Raw genomic sequence first — 14,935 nt, 5'->3', positions numbered from 1 at the left:
TCTCACACCCACCATGTCGTGCCGCTCCTTCCAGCAGGGCTTCAGATGTGGCGGCCAGAGCTTCAGCTCCTGCTCAGCTGTCCTCCCCCGGGTGGTCACTCACTATGCAGTGAGCCAGGGGCCATGCCGGACTGGGGGCAGTGGGAGCTTCCGTGCCCTGGGCTGTCTCGGCTCCCGGAGCCTGTGCAACGTGGGCTTCGGGCGGCCCCGGGTGGCCTCCAGGTGTGGCCTGCCTGGCTTTGGGTATCGAGCAGGCACCACTTGCGGGTCTTCAGCCTGCATCGCCCCTGTAACCATCAATGAGAGCCTGCTGGTCCCACTCGAGCTGGAGGTCGATCCGACTGTCCAGAGGGTGAAGAGGGACGAGAAGGAGCAGATCAAGTGCCTCAATAACCGCTTTGCATCCTTCATCAACAAGGTAGGACGTGGGTGCCGGGGTGCAGGGCCGTGGGAGACAGACAGCACTTTGTGGCTGTCCCAGGAGCCACAACCTGGGGCTGCTGGTGTGGCTGCTCCATGACCCCTAGTCGCTGAAAGCCGGTTAGATCAGGCTCAGCAGTGGACATTTCTGCTTGTCTGTCTTTTTTTATAATATGTTATCTTTCTCCCTGGGTATTATCTGATAAACTCACCAAGAGGGCCTGAGGTCAGACTATAAGAGGAACTCCCAAAGCCGTGATAGATACTGAACGGGGCAATCAGAGGCAGAGACCTGCCCTTTCTGATGAGGCTTTAATGAAAGATCTTCCTTCCAATGACATGAACTGGGGTGAGACCCTTGGCACTGTGACCCTGGAATTTGCCATCAACTTAGGTCTGTGATGAAGAGAAGGTGGAGCAGTCAGAGCTAGGGACACAAAGTGGCCATGACCAAGTCTCACATCTTTCAACCCCCAAGTCATGGCTCTGAAAGCCTTGAGAGAAGGGTGATGTGCTGCCTTTGGAAGACGCTGAACTGGCCTGTCACCTCGGCTGCTTCTGGGCCTGTCCCTATATTCCAGGGAAGCTCTTGGGATCAGGATACACACCGAGGACTAAGCTGGTGTTCCTGGTGATCCCAAGTTTAGGTCAGAGTCCTGGGCTGGCAGTCATGAGACCTGGACCCTGACTCCCAGCCCCAGGAAAGCGGGCAGAGATGGAGGGAGAATTAAAGAAGGTAATACTCACAAAAGTGCTCCCAAAAGGAACTTGTTTTAGTAAATGGAAAATGTTAAACTTACAGTTTTATTTTGAAAGCTCATTAAGCACTGCTTGTAAACTCATTCCAACACTGTGAGCCCTGATCGTCAGCTGCATCACATCTCCATCTGGGAGGCTGGGGGCCTTCTGCTGAGCAAGCCTTTGACCAGAAGGAAGATGATGTGACTTCCTCTATCATTTTCTTGAGAGACAGCGCACAAGGTGCAAAATCCCAGGGTGAGGACTGGAGACAGTGTGTGCCAGCCAGTGACTAGCTTAGCTGGGTGACCACGGCCAACTCACTCAGTGTCTCTTAACCTCCATCTCCAAGCCACGGAAATGAAGAGTAGGCCAGCAGCTCTCCGCGTTACTGTGGCAGGGACATGGTTTGGACTTGGCCATGTAGGATGGAGATGGGGCAGAGTAGCAATGAGTGCCAGGACCGAACTTTGAGCTTTATTCCCTGAGCACCCCTGGGCTGTAATTAAAGAAACCCCAATTTCCAGTAGCCTCATCAGCTTCCATTAGCATGAAGATGTACAAAGCTCTCCCTATGCAATCCTAAGTATGAGTTTGAGGCAGCAAAACAAGCTTGAGGGGCTGAGTGGCTTGGCCCAGGTTACCAGGCTGGTGGCAGGCAGGCAGGCAGGGCTGGAAGGAGGAAACACCCCAGGCCTCTTGGGGCAGCCCTGTTTCCACTACAACACAACCCCTGGTGGAAGCTGGGGGTCCCCTAAGCCGCCCCAGGCAGGAGAGACAGAGACACAGCAGCAATGTGATGGAGGTCGGAGCACAGACGGATTCCACTGCCTGTACCAGCACTTACTCTCGCAAGCTGTGGTCCCCAGGGTCCCTGCCGCCCCATGATATCCTATTCTTGGCTGCAGGTCCGGTTCCTGGAACAGAAAAACAAGCTTCTGGAGACCAAGTGGAACTTCATGCAGCAGCAGAAGTGCTGCTCGAGCAACATTGAGCCCATTTTCGAGGGCTATATCTCCACCCTTCGGAGGCAGCTGGACTTCTTGACCGGGGACCGAGACCGGCTGGAGTCAGAGTTCCACTGCCTCCATGACACGCTGGAGGGCTACAAGAAAAAGTGAGTCTGCCCCACTGCTACCCAGCCGGGAGCCTGGGGCAAGTGACATAAACAATCTGGGCACTGGGTTTCCCTATCTATAAAATTGGAAGTTGAAAATGTAGACCTTTGGGGGGGGTCCCACAGTCACGTGGGATAATGTAGGCAGAGCATCCTTACTACCCATTAGGCACATCGTACAAGCTCTGAGATTTTAGATGTGTATTAATCCCCCTTCCCACCACGCTCGACTTCTCTTCATGTAAAACAAGTTTTCTCCTGCTGTTCCCAGTGCTCCAGGGCTCTGCCCTCATACCTGTTGTGCGTCATCGTCCATAAGTCCCTTGACAGATCTTGAACACTTCTTAGCCTCCAAACAGATTCCCAAGCCCTCCTTCCTCCCAGCTTGGACTCCTGCTGTTCCTTCTTCCTGATAAGTCCCACCTCGGCATTTCTTTGTAACATCCGGGCTAATATATTCTACCCCGCATCTTCCTGGTCCAACTCGAAATCATCATCTGCAAGAATTCACAGATTCAGTGATTCTTTCAAGAAGCTGAGGCCCAGATAAACTGCCTCGTGGTCCTGGGTGAGCCTCTCATGTTGGTGGGAGAGGGCCGAGAGAAACACGTCTCCAAGGACAGTGTGAATACACTAAGAACGAGGGTTCATTAGAGTGGAGCCATGTTGGGGACACACGCTGCAGGTGTCACGCATGTGTCTAGTCCAAGTCAGATGCTGTGCTGGGCAGTTTGGGTTTGATAAAGTTGGGAAAATCTGGCTCTTTCCCTCTAGATGTCCTGGTAGAGTCGGCAAAATACCCCGGTATGCACACCAACAGCTACAGCATGGTACAAGGCAGGAGGGAAGAGGAAGCCCAAGAGAGTGAGAGAGCAGAAGCAGCCCAGGAAGGCTTCCCAGGGGAGGTGTCAGTTTGCTCAAGGCCTTGAAGGATATGTTTCATTCCAGTTGCTTCTTCTAAAAGAGAAGTTCAGAGTTAGACCACAGAAAAGGAGATGAGACAGAAGCAGGTGACAAGGAAGGACCAGAGTGTGCAAGTGAGAGGGGACGACTCAAGCGGACTGGTAGGTGAGATGTGGCAAGGTTGTGGGTGTGGCGAGATCAGCCCTTTCAGCAGGAGCGATGCCTTTCTTCATGGATACAAGGTGATCAGGAGACATATTTCGTAGCTCAAGATTAGGACTTTGAATTTTAAAAGTGGGGCTGTTGGAGAAGGATGAGGCCAAGTGGTATTTTAACACCAATAGCAAGCACACCGTACCCTGTTCCAGGTACTGACCTGGTGTCCTGCAGACATTAACTTGTGTGATGTTTGTAATTGTGAGACAGGACCAATGATATTCTCATTCTACAGATGAAACTGAGGCCAAGAAAGGCCAAGCCACCCCCCCAAAGTCACATGACAAGTGCAGGAGAGTGGGATTGAAACCCAGGCAGCAGGCTCAGCATCCAGCGCCTGTGCAGCGGCTGAGTTCTGCAGGAAAACGGAAGCTCGGGCGTCAGGAAGCACAGAGAAGCTTTTAATGGATTGATGTCGCTCATCAAACTGAGTCATTCTGACCAGACTAAACCCTTGACCCTGATTCCGTTGCCTTGGGGTGCAGTGAGTGGGCGAAGAGCTCCCTGGAGCCTAGAGGAAATAGGCCGCTCTCTCTGAGGATCTGGTAAAGTGGGTAATTGCTACCTCTGCGAGTGAGCTGCAGGTAGAGGCCAGGCTCAGCGCTCTCCTGGCGAGGAGGGGCACGGGTCAGCTGGGCTTGCAGTGACCGCAGCCAACTCTCAGAACAACTCAGAAAAGACAGTTGTGGGACTTCCCTGGTGGCCCAGTGGCTAGGACGCCATGCTCCCAGTGCAGGGGACCTGGGTTCAATCCCTGGTCGGGAAACTAGATTCCGCATGCTGCGACTGAAAGATACCACATGCTGCCACTGAGACCTGGCGCAGCCAAATAAATAAACAGATATTTTTTCAAAAAGAAAAGACAGGTGTGCCAGCAACAGGCAGCCAACTCTTCACCATTTTCCCAGAGGAAATGACTGGATGAAGTAAGCTTCCTCAGCAGCAAGATAGAATAAAGGTAGCTTTAAGAAGGACTTCCCAGGGACTTCCCTGGTGATCCAGTGGCTAAGACTCCATGTCCCAATGCAGGGGGCTTGGGTTTGACCCCTGGTTAGGGAACTAAATCCCCATATGATGTAACTAAGGACCCACATTTCGCAATTAAGACCCAGCACAGCCAGTAAATAATTTTTTTAATTGAAAAAAAAGAACGTCTTCCCAGAGAATGATTCATTACAGGAAAAGCCTACCAGGCATTGGAGTGGAACATAAACTTACAAAGTGGCTAATAAGAGGCTATGATAAAAAAAAAAAAAATCTGTGTTGAGTGGCTGAAGGGGCCAGAGGTGACCAGAGACAGGGCCAGACCTGGTGCCTCCATAGGGCATTCAATCTGTGACTTGTCCCCAGAGGCTCCTACTCTCAGACCCCATGCCCACACCCTTCCAAATCTCACCAGTGTGACTAAAACATTTTCCCCCTGCCCCTTCCACCAGATATGAAGAGGAGCTCTCCCTGCGACCCACTGCTGAGAATGAGTTTGTTGCCTTGAAGAAGGTGAGGGAGGGTGGCCCATGGAGGGAGAAGGCGCTCTGAGCTGGCCTAGTGGGCCTGGGGACACTCAACCCCTGGACCCGGCCTGCAGCCAGCCCACCTTGCTGACCCCGATACCAGCCCCACTGACCCCAAGGGAGAGAAAGGCCCAGCCTCCTGCTCCAGAAGGGCAGTGACTGAGCCTCCACTGCCCAACTCGTGTTAAGTGTTGTATTTACATCTGTCCAAGAAGCTGGAGATGTGGCAAATGCCAAATCAAAAGACAAAAGCTCTGACTCAAATCCCCAGAGATAAAAACCATCCTGACAACCCCTCACATAGACAGCTATGTGTTCTGTTGCCCAGGGTCCATAGCAGCTCTGAGGAATGGACTCCCATCTCCTTTAATCCCATTCCCTTCAGATCCTTCCCCAGTGGGATGCCAGGCCCAGGCATGAGGTCCTTGGCTTTGTCACCCCCTTCACTTCCACATGGGTCCCACACCTGTCACCTGCTACCAGCTTGCCTGGGAGGTGGCCCAGCTAGCAGAGGGGTGGCCCCAGGTTATGACTGTCACTTTCCTGGCTGCAGGATGTGGACACAGCCTTCCTGATAAATTCTGACCTGGAGATCAATGTGGAAGCTCTGATCCACGAGATCAACTTCCTGAAAACCCTGTATACCGAGGTACCTGCAGCCATGCTGCCCAGAGGTGGTTGGCCAGGGGCCAGTTCTGGAGGGATGGTGGGCAGGGAAAGCTCCTGCCCTGTGGGTACTTTTGTGGCTTAAAAGTGGGCAAGTGAAGAAGTCATTGTGGAACAGCTGGGTGTCAGGCAGAGAGACTCCCAGAAGTCAGAGGGCCCACACCTTGGCTCTTCGGTCTCATTGCAACTGGAGGGTGGGGGCTGGAGGAGGTCGGTGACTGAAGGCTGGGACGGCCAGGCAAATCTGCCATAGGAATGTCAGGGCTGGGTCTCCTCATTTCTTCCCCTCTCCCTCACCAACTTTATCCTCAAAGAGCTCACCCATTCTCACCCGGGGCCCCCACCCCCAGGAGACGAACCTGCTCCAGTCTCAGATCTCGGACACCTCAGTCACTGTGAAGATGGACAATAGCCGGGAGCTGGACACCGATGGCATCATTGCCCAGATCAAGGCCCAGTATGACGAAATTGCCAACCGCAGCAAAGCCGAAGCAGAGGCCTGGTACCAGAGCCGGGTGAGTCTTGGGCAGGGCCTGGGAGACCCCAGAACCACTCTCCTCCAGGAATCAGGAGAGAAAATGTACGCCATGCCACTCCAGCCTCTGTTGTTTTGACCAAGCCTCAGGACAGGTCCCCATGAGTGTGGGAGAGACCCCACAGACAGCCCAGACCTGTTCATCAGAGCTCCCCAGCTTTATACACTCATAGACTCACAGGAAGTGCTTCCCTAAGTAGCATTCAAGGAATACTAATTGGCAGTGATGGCAAATTGGCCCAGAGTTTCCGGGTGTGGGAGGAGGTAATGGCATGGAATGGTTACTAATGGTGGAGCAGAAATTGTGATTAAGGTGGCCCCAGACTCAGGTAATTAGGGGCTTGCTGGGAGGGCAGTTGTCCCCCAAGGGCAATCTGACTTAACAGATACTATCATCTCAGTCTCACCTACCCCATCTATGAAAGGTACCATTCATTCATTCCTTCATTCACTCACTCATTTATTCATTCATTTATTGCACATTCATCATGTGCCAAGCAGCATTCTGGATGCTTGAGATCCAACAGGAATCAGAACAATAATAGCTGCCTCTATGTCACTTTCATTTTCCAGAGGCAGGGGCAGGACAGCCAAACAGGACATACAAGTACAGCGGATGTACAGTAGATGGACACGTGCTATGGAAAAAAATAAATTAGGGTGAAGCACAGGGAGTGCGGCGGGAATTCGGTTTTTAAATGGTTGGCCAGGGAAGGAGGGCCTTACTGGGTTGTATGGAACCATGAGGATACTAAGAGTCAGACCATCCCCATCCTCAAAGAAGTCACAGTCCGTGGGAGAGAGAGAGGTATAAACAGCCAGAAGGATACGAGGTGGCATGACGTGGCCACCAAAGTCGAGCCATAGGCCCGGGGTACAGCATGATGATGCGGAAGTGACAGATTGTGTCTGGAAAGACAGGAGCACTGGCATTTGATCTGATCTTGGAAGCCAAGTATGGTTTCCATAAGCAGAGCATGGTAAGGGTGTCTGGCTGAGAGCCAGCAGGAGCAGTCCAAGAAGCATGAAGGGGAGGTGTCCCCAGTGTGAAGCACCATGAAGGATATGGGGCTGGAGACACAGCTAGATCACAGCAATCGGCAGAGCTTCCCTGAAGGCTCTAGACATTTTTCTGAAGGCCATGGATACCAATTTTCAGGAAGTGTCCCAAGAAATGTTCTGTCCTTTTTCTGCAGATCCATGATGATCAAGGTATCAAACCCTAACCTGGGGTCAGCTCCCTGTAAGTCAGTCTGTGGCCCATCCATGGCCAGGTCTCATTCCGGCAAGCTCCTCCTCTGATTGCTCTCCTGGGCCACCCATCAGGCCTTAAGGAAAACAATCTTAATTACCCATCCTTCTAAGTTAGAACCAGAACGATAATTCTATTATTTATCAATTGTACTTGGCTGTGAAGATCCGAAATTTTAAGTAATAATGGTTAAAACAAATTTTATTTTTTATTTTTTTCTCAAATAACTTGAAGTACAGAAATACACTGCCTAGACGACCCCAAGTTACCATCAGAAACACAGGCTCCTTCGAGCTTGCTATTCTGCCATTCTGTTAAGAACCTTAATCCTCGTGGTACCCTCATGCCCTAAGATGGCTGCAATACCACCAGTCTCCCATGTCCACTCCAAGCAGAAGGAAGAGAGGGCAAAAGGAACATGCCAGGTGAATCATCCCTGACTTGAAACAGCTTTCCTAGAAGCCCTACCCTGCAAGAGTCTACACCTCACTGTAGAGAAAGCTGAGAAACATTCTTTTATCTGGGGTTCTGTCTGAGGAAAAGAAGTATGGATAGTGATTAGGCAACTACCAGTTTATTTCACAATAACCAAAGAGAGTGACTTATGCTTATCTTGTTTTGCATAGAAAATGCATTATATGCAGAAAACATACAGTTGGCTCATTTTTATATGCAGAAAACATATAGTTGGCTAATTTTTAAAAATCTATTGATGTCATCTATAATTCACTATTAAGAAATTAGATTTTATGTGCAGAGGTTTAAAAAAAAGTGTTAAACCGAGATAGTAACATTGAATTTTGTTTTCAATTGTTTTGAGGGAGAACATGCAAATCTACCCTGAGTGGGCAGATGTTCTGCATTCTCAGTTCTTGGTCTGTTAGGTACCCCAGCATGAGGGCAGAAATCCCCTCCAAGTTCCAGAGCACAGACGGAGCAAAAGGGAGGGAAATTCCAGGGCATAGAGAAAAGGATGAGACACAGAACCCATGAAAAAGAGGAAGGGAGCTTGGAGCTTAGGGGAGAATTTGATAAGCTTGAAGGTTCGGGGCTGGGAGGTGAAAAGGGAATGAGAAGCAGCCCAGAAAAGGACCAGAAGTGGAAAAGGGCTGGGGAAGCATAACAAGGATAAGAATCCAGAGTACCCAGTGCAGGAGGTCAGGAGAGCAGAGCCTGGGGACAGTGGGAATGAGGGCTGAGAGGCACCACGGTGTGGGTGCCCAGGTTCTGACCTCCCTGTCTGGCAGTATGAGGAGCTTCAGCTGACGGCCGGGAATCACTGTGACAACCTCCGCGACCGCAAGAATGAGATCCTGGAAATAAACAAGTTGATCCAGCGGCTGCAGCAAGACATTGAGAATGTCAAAGCCCAGGTGAGCCCATCACAGGCTGACCCACCATCTGGTCCTGGTTGTACAGGGCAGGCTCATCCTCCCTGGGGGACCTGAGGGGGAGGGAGTAAACTTGCACTGTTTCCCACAAGAGGGAGCGAGCCCTTTGTTCAGAAAAGCTGATCCACAGCAGGATAAGCAGGGTCAGGCAATAGTGAGGCCCCCAACAGAGACCAGGCAGCCTATATTCATCAAGATGAAATAGCAAGAATACTTCACGAGATGGGGGTATAGAAAAGATGTCCTCCACACCCCCTTCCAACCAAAGACTCTAATTCTATGATCCTGAAATTCAAGGTGACGCTGTAGAGTCCATAAAATCAGACCCACCCTTTCCTCCTGGGCTAGTGAAGACAAGGCAGATGCTTAAAATGTATTAACCACAAAGTAATTGCTTGGCATAAGAGGAAACTCTCAGATCTCCTTGAAGTGTCACAGACAGGAGCACTGGCCTCCATCCCCTGGGGGAACCAGACGTCACAATTCTAGGCTGAAACCCACAGCAGACATGAACCTGGCACATAACCATGACTGTAGGAAGAACTCATTCTTCCTTCTGTGTCCCTCCTTCATTCTCACACAGTCACACTCACAACACTTCTGACACCAGATAGTGGGGAAGAGTGTTTCCACACCAACCAGCTCTGCAACACCAGCTGGGTGTTCCACAATTGAACTCACTTCTGACACTACCTACCTGGAGATAGCATCAGATCCCATAGGTTAGGGGCTGCCCCCCAAGTCCCACAAGACTGCCCCCAGTTCAGATGCCAATCACACGTCCAGGCTGTGCTCCTGACCAGGTGGTTGTACATTGGAGGGCTCCATGACCATCCTCCTTGGATTCAATTAATTTGCTGGCGTGGCTCACAAAACTCAGGAAAATAGTTTACTTTTTTGGTTTATTATGGGCTTCCCAGTTGGCACAGTAGTAAAGAATCCATCTGCCAAGGCAGGAGATGCAGGAGATGTGGGTTCAATCCCTGAGTCTTGAAGATACCTTGAAGGAGGAAACGGCAACCCACTCCAGTATTCTTGCCTAGAAAATCCCCATGGATAGAGAAGCCTGGAAGGATACAGTCCATGGGGTCACAAAGAGTCAGATATGACTGAGCACCCATGCACACACTGGTTTATTATAAAAGAATATGATAAGAAATATGAATGAATACCCAGGTGGAAGGGATGCATAAAGTAAAGTGTGTGGGACAGGCACGAAGCTCTCATGCCCACTCCAGGTATGCCATTCTCCCCGTACCTCCACGTGTTCAACAACCTGAAGGCTCTCTGAAGCCTCTACTATTGAGATTTTATGGAGGCTTCCTCACATCGGCATCATCATTTATCACCTCCATTCCCAGCTGCTCTCCCCTCTTAGGAGAATGGTGGGGTGGGCTGAAAATTCCCAGCTTCTAATCAAGGCTTAGTTTTTCTGGTGACCAGCCCCCACCCAGGAGCCCACCTAGAATCACCTTATTTAAACGAAAGACATTGTCAATACTCAGGAAATTCTAAGGGGTTTTGGGACTCTGTATCAGACACAGGGTCAAAGACCAAAGGTTAGGACAAAGGATGCTCTGGTGTGCTCATCACTTAAACTACAAGGTTTGGAGGAGTTCTGTGCCAGGAACTGGGGGAAGAGACCAATATATGTTATTTTCAATTATCCCACAATGACCTTGCTCTCTGTTCTTCTGAAAATCAGCCCAGGGTCCCGGGGCCCCTGTAATACTTTTCTGTGCTTCTCCCCCAGCGCTGCAAGCTGGAGGCTGCAGTGACCCAGGCGGAGCAGCAGGGCGAGGCAGCCCTCAATGATGCCAAGTGCAAGCTGGCGGGGCTGGAGGAGGCCCTGCAGAAGGCCAAGCAGGACATGGCCTGCCTGCTCAAGGAGTACCAGGAGGTGATGAACTCCAAGCTGGGCCTGGACATCGAGATCGCCACCTACAGGCGCCTGCTGGAGGGCGAGGAGCAGAGGTGGGTCAGGGATGTCTGTTCTCCTGCCCTCTGATTGCTGCTACAGCCACTGCCCGCCTCTCAGCCCATCCACAGGAAATCTGAGACAGCATGCAGTCTGCAGCCCCTCCTCACTGGCAGGTCCACTGTGCGGGCAGGGGCATGGGGTGCTGTGTTCTTCTCGTTCTCTGATGCAGGTCTCTCGTGTCTCCTTTCCCTCTCACCTCCAGGCTATGTGAAGGTGTTGGACCCGTGAATATCTGTGAGTACTGAGGACTCTGCAGGGGCTCTGGGATCTTGGGAACGGATCCACCCAAACATAGACCACACTGGCCCTGCCCAAACCTTAGCCTGCCTCCCTCACCCTAAAGGAAAGAGCTCCTGGTGGATGGAGAGTTTCTCCCTTAGGGCTGCCCAGGTCTATGGGAGTCAGGAGCAGGAGCAGACACCCAGCGTGGTCTGCCAGGCACCATCTCGACAAGAGGATGTTTTCCTGGAGAAACAAGACTTGAAGCAGACAAATAGGGAGCTTCCCAGGTGGTGATAGGGATAAAGAACCCGCCTGCCAGGGCAGGAGACGCCTGAGACAGTTTCGATCCCTGGGTCAGGAAGATCCCCTGGGGGAGGGCATGGCAACCTACTCCAGTATTCTTGCCTGGAGAATTCCACGGGCAGAGGAGCCTGGTGGGCTACAGTCCACCGGGGCACAAAGAGTCAGACACGACTGAAGCAACTTAGCATGCATGCACACATGCAGACAAATAGAAAGAGAGGGTAAAGCAGAAGACAGGGCTCTGGGGCAAGAAGAAGGACACGCGGGGACTGCTACGCATTTCATGTGACTGGAATGGGAGACTTGGGCCTCCCCGGTGGCTCAGTGCTAAAGTATCTGCCTGCCAATGCAGGAGACACAAGTGACTCCTCACACAAGGCTCGACCACTGGGTCAGGAAGATCCCCTGGAGAAGGAAATGGCAACCCACTCCAGTACTCTTGCCTGGAAAACCCCATGGACAGGGGAGCCTAGCAGGCTATAGTCAAGGGGTTACAGAAGAGTTGGACACGACTGAGCAACTAAACAACAATAGGAGACTTGGAAGTTGGTAACTGGGATGGGGGTGTCCTTAGACATGATGACAGCAGGTGCGGGGCCAGTGAGGGTGCGGGGCCAGTGGGGGCACAGGGCTTGGCCTGGCAGGGCCCTCAACATCCCTTCCTGTCCCCACAGCTGTGAGCAGCTCCAAAGGTGCCATCCTCTACGAGCCATGTGTGGTCAGCACACCTGTGTACTGTCCAGGGAGCACCGGTGTCCTCAAGAGCAGTGGGGGCTGCGGCATTGTGGGCACTAGTGAAATCTACATCCCCTGTGAGCCCCAGGGGCTCCTCGTCTGTGGGAGCAGGCGGAGCTCCGGTGTGAAGCTAGGGGCTGGGGGCAGCGCCTCCTGCCACAAGTGTTAGTATAGCCCCAGAGGCTAGTAGCCCAGGGGACAGGGCACAAGCTCCAGGCTGGGATGTTGTCCCCCACAACCAGAGTTCAAGACAAAGCTGTTCCATGATCCCACCTTTCTCTACTGATCGAAGATTCCCCTTGGGTTTTCTCTGGGAGCTGCCCCTCAGGTATCTTCAAGAGTCTCTTTTCACTTAGCTGCGTGCAGACCCTGAGCGAGGCCCTCGGGTGAGGGTAAGGTACAAAGGAAGAAAACACACCTCCCGTCTCCCTGGACTGCTGACAGTCAGGCTCTAGTGTGACCAGGAAAATGGCAATGGCCCCCTAACACTTCTCTCCCCCAGGAGGTCAAAGGGGCACATCACAGTTCTGCTTTGTGGATCACCCCATGGAACTGGCCGCATGAGAAAAGTTAACTCCTTCTAGCTCCCACCTAATACATGCATTATTGCAAATACCAAAAGGAGACACCCCAAAATCCCATCCCAAATTCCCAAGCCAAATGCCAGGATTTCAGAATCACTGGGAATATGTCAATGCTGCTCTCAGCACACAGAATCAGGAGATGGTCTTTGGGCAATAGATTTACCAGCTCAGCTGTGTTGAACTGGCACTATAAAAATACATCTCTTTCCTGAGCTGATATTGGCAGCTGATGGCAAAGAAATGCCTAAAACAAAGGGACAATCAAGAGTTGACATTATTCGTTCCAGGGAATCAGTCATGCCCGCACCTCTTGTACATAGCCACCCCCTGCCAGCTCCCTCTCCCTTGAGTTCCTCTTGCTTTGGGTCTGATGTGAGCATGTTTTCCTGGCTACAGTGCTAAGGCGCTGCCTCAGCAGGTTTGGAGGCTCTGCCTCAGGGGCTGTGAGGGAGGAGAAGGTGCTGAACTGGCCTCACCTCCCCAGAGCACACCCCCTCCCAGTAGTGCTGCCTCCTGCCCACCCAGGGATCCACGTTTCTTCCATGAGCCTCTGGGCTTGTCTATTCCCAATAAACTGTTCCCAGGCTACAGGAATCAGGACTGTTCACCCTGCTCTGAGGACAATGAGGTTGAAGTGAAACCGATGAACAGCTTTGGGGGCCTGGGGGCCAGTTGAGAGCATTGGGAGTGGAAACAGAGGTTATTATACAAATGGGAAAACTACATGTGAATGATGGGCAAGTGGCCTGTGGAGTAAGTGTGGAGCCATACAAATTACACTTAAAGCCTGCACATCATACCACAAGAGTTTAGAAGTCACTTGCCATGTTAAAAACCATGGTCTGATTCCCCACAGGCCTCCTCACCACATGGTCCCCTGCATACGTCCTAGAGAAAGCCCATGGGGCCCTTATATCATGTCTGTACTCAGCAGCCTCCAGGGCTGGACTCTGCCTCCACAACCTGGACTACGTGTACCACATCCACCTTCGATGCAGGACAGAGTCAGGCCTGGGGCTGACAGGGAAGCTGGGTAGCAGCCTGGCCAGGGAGGGGCATCCTCGAGGAGCCTCTCCCTCTCCACAGCCCCAAGGCCTGGAGCTGAGACTTGGTGGCAGCAGTTCCTCCCTCAGAGGGGCCCTGATACCCTCCATGTTGCTTCACGGACCCCTGTAACAATCCCCCCACCATAGATGCCCCCCTGTGCTCCCGTGTCCTGAGCACTCCCTTACCGCACAGCCCTGCCTCACAGGGCAGCTCTTCTGCGCCAAGCCCTGCATTAGGAGCTGGTGAAAGAGAGGTGACTATACACCCTCGGAACCCTGGAGGGACTCGGCCTCAGAGAGGAGTCATAAGTAGTGACAGCCAGAGAGGACAGAAGTGACAAGAAAAAGCAACTGATGATTATGCTGGGCAGGGGTGTCAGAGAGAGGTTCACAGAGAAGACTGCAAGGACAGGGTTTGAAGAGACAAGGGTTACTGATTTATGGGCATCTTATTCCAAAGGACCCATCCACTCAGTTTTCATTCACTCAATGTATTTATCAAGCACCTGCTGTGGGTCAGGCCACCCAGCAACTGGTGTCATAGTGGTGAACCAGGCAGCCCCATTAGGGACAGAAGATGTGGCACCTACCTGTAGGGGCAGAAGACATGGTACCTAGAGCCCACAGTAGGGACTGTAAACTATGGAAAACAGTCTGGCGATTCCTCAAAATGTTAAACGTTAGAGTAACCACGTGACCCAGCAATTCCACGCCTAGGTAGATACCCAAGAGAAATGAAAGCACATACAGGACAGATGTATGGACACTAAGGGAGGAGAGGGGAGGCAGGACGGACTGGGACACCGGGACTGACATCACACGCTACTGATATCATGTATAAAACGGATAACTAAGGAGAACCTGCTGTATACAAGGAACTCCAGTCAGTGCTCTGTGGTCACCTAAATGAGAACAAAATTTTAAAAAGAGGAGATATATGTACACATTAGCTGATTTCTTTGTTGTACAGTAGAAACTAACACGACACTGCAAAGCAACTATACGCCAATAAAAATTTAAAAACAAAAAAAAACATGTCCACATAAAAACTCATCCATGAATGTTCCACAGCAGCCCTATTCACAATCCCCAAGAGGTGAAACAACCTGAATGCCCAGCAATGGACTAATGGGTGATCAAAATTTGATCTATCCATACAATGGAATATTATTTGGCCATAAAAAGGAGTGAAGTACTAATGTGTGCTACAACGTGGATGAACCTCGGAAACATAAGGTAGATAAAGAAATCAGACACAGAAACCAGATAGTCTGATTCCGTTCATACGAAATTCCAGATTAGGAAAACCTATAGA

The 14,935-nt window shown here is 51.4% G+C and overlaps 1 protein-coding gene across 1 annotated transcript; it reads left to right on the top strand.

Moving 5' to 3' along the window:
• Positions 1-13,168, top strand: KRT82 (keratin 82). Its single transcript, XM_027543638.1, has 9 exons — positions 1-418; positions 2,067-2,275; positions 4,831-4,891; positions 5,459-5,554; positions 5,922-6,086; positions 8,606-8,731; positions 10,503-10,723; positions 10,933-10,964; positions 11,930-13,168. Exons 1-9 carry the CDS (start codon positions 14-16, stop codon positions 12,157-12,159), a joined length of 1,545 nt encoding a protein of 514 aa, XP_027399439.1. The 5' UTR covers positions 1-13; the 3' UTR covers positions 12,160-13,168.
• The last annotated feature ends 1,767 nt before the right edge of the window (positions 13,169-14,935 follow it).

The sequence above is a fragment of the Bos indicus x Bos taurus genome, chromosome 5, assembly GCF_003369695.1.
Source record: "Bos indicus x Bos taurus breed Angus x Brahman F1 hybrid chromosome 5, Bos_hybrid_MaternalHap_v2.0, whole genome shotgun sequence".
In the NCBI taxonomy this organism is placed as follows: Eukaryota; Metazoa; Chordata; class Mammalia; order Artiodactyla; family Bovidae; genus Bos; species Bos indicus x Bos taurus.
Note: the sequence above shows the minus strand (reverse complement) of the source record. Positions and strands in the feature narration are given on the sequence as shown.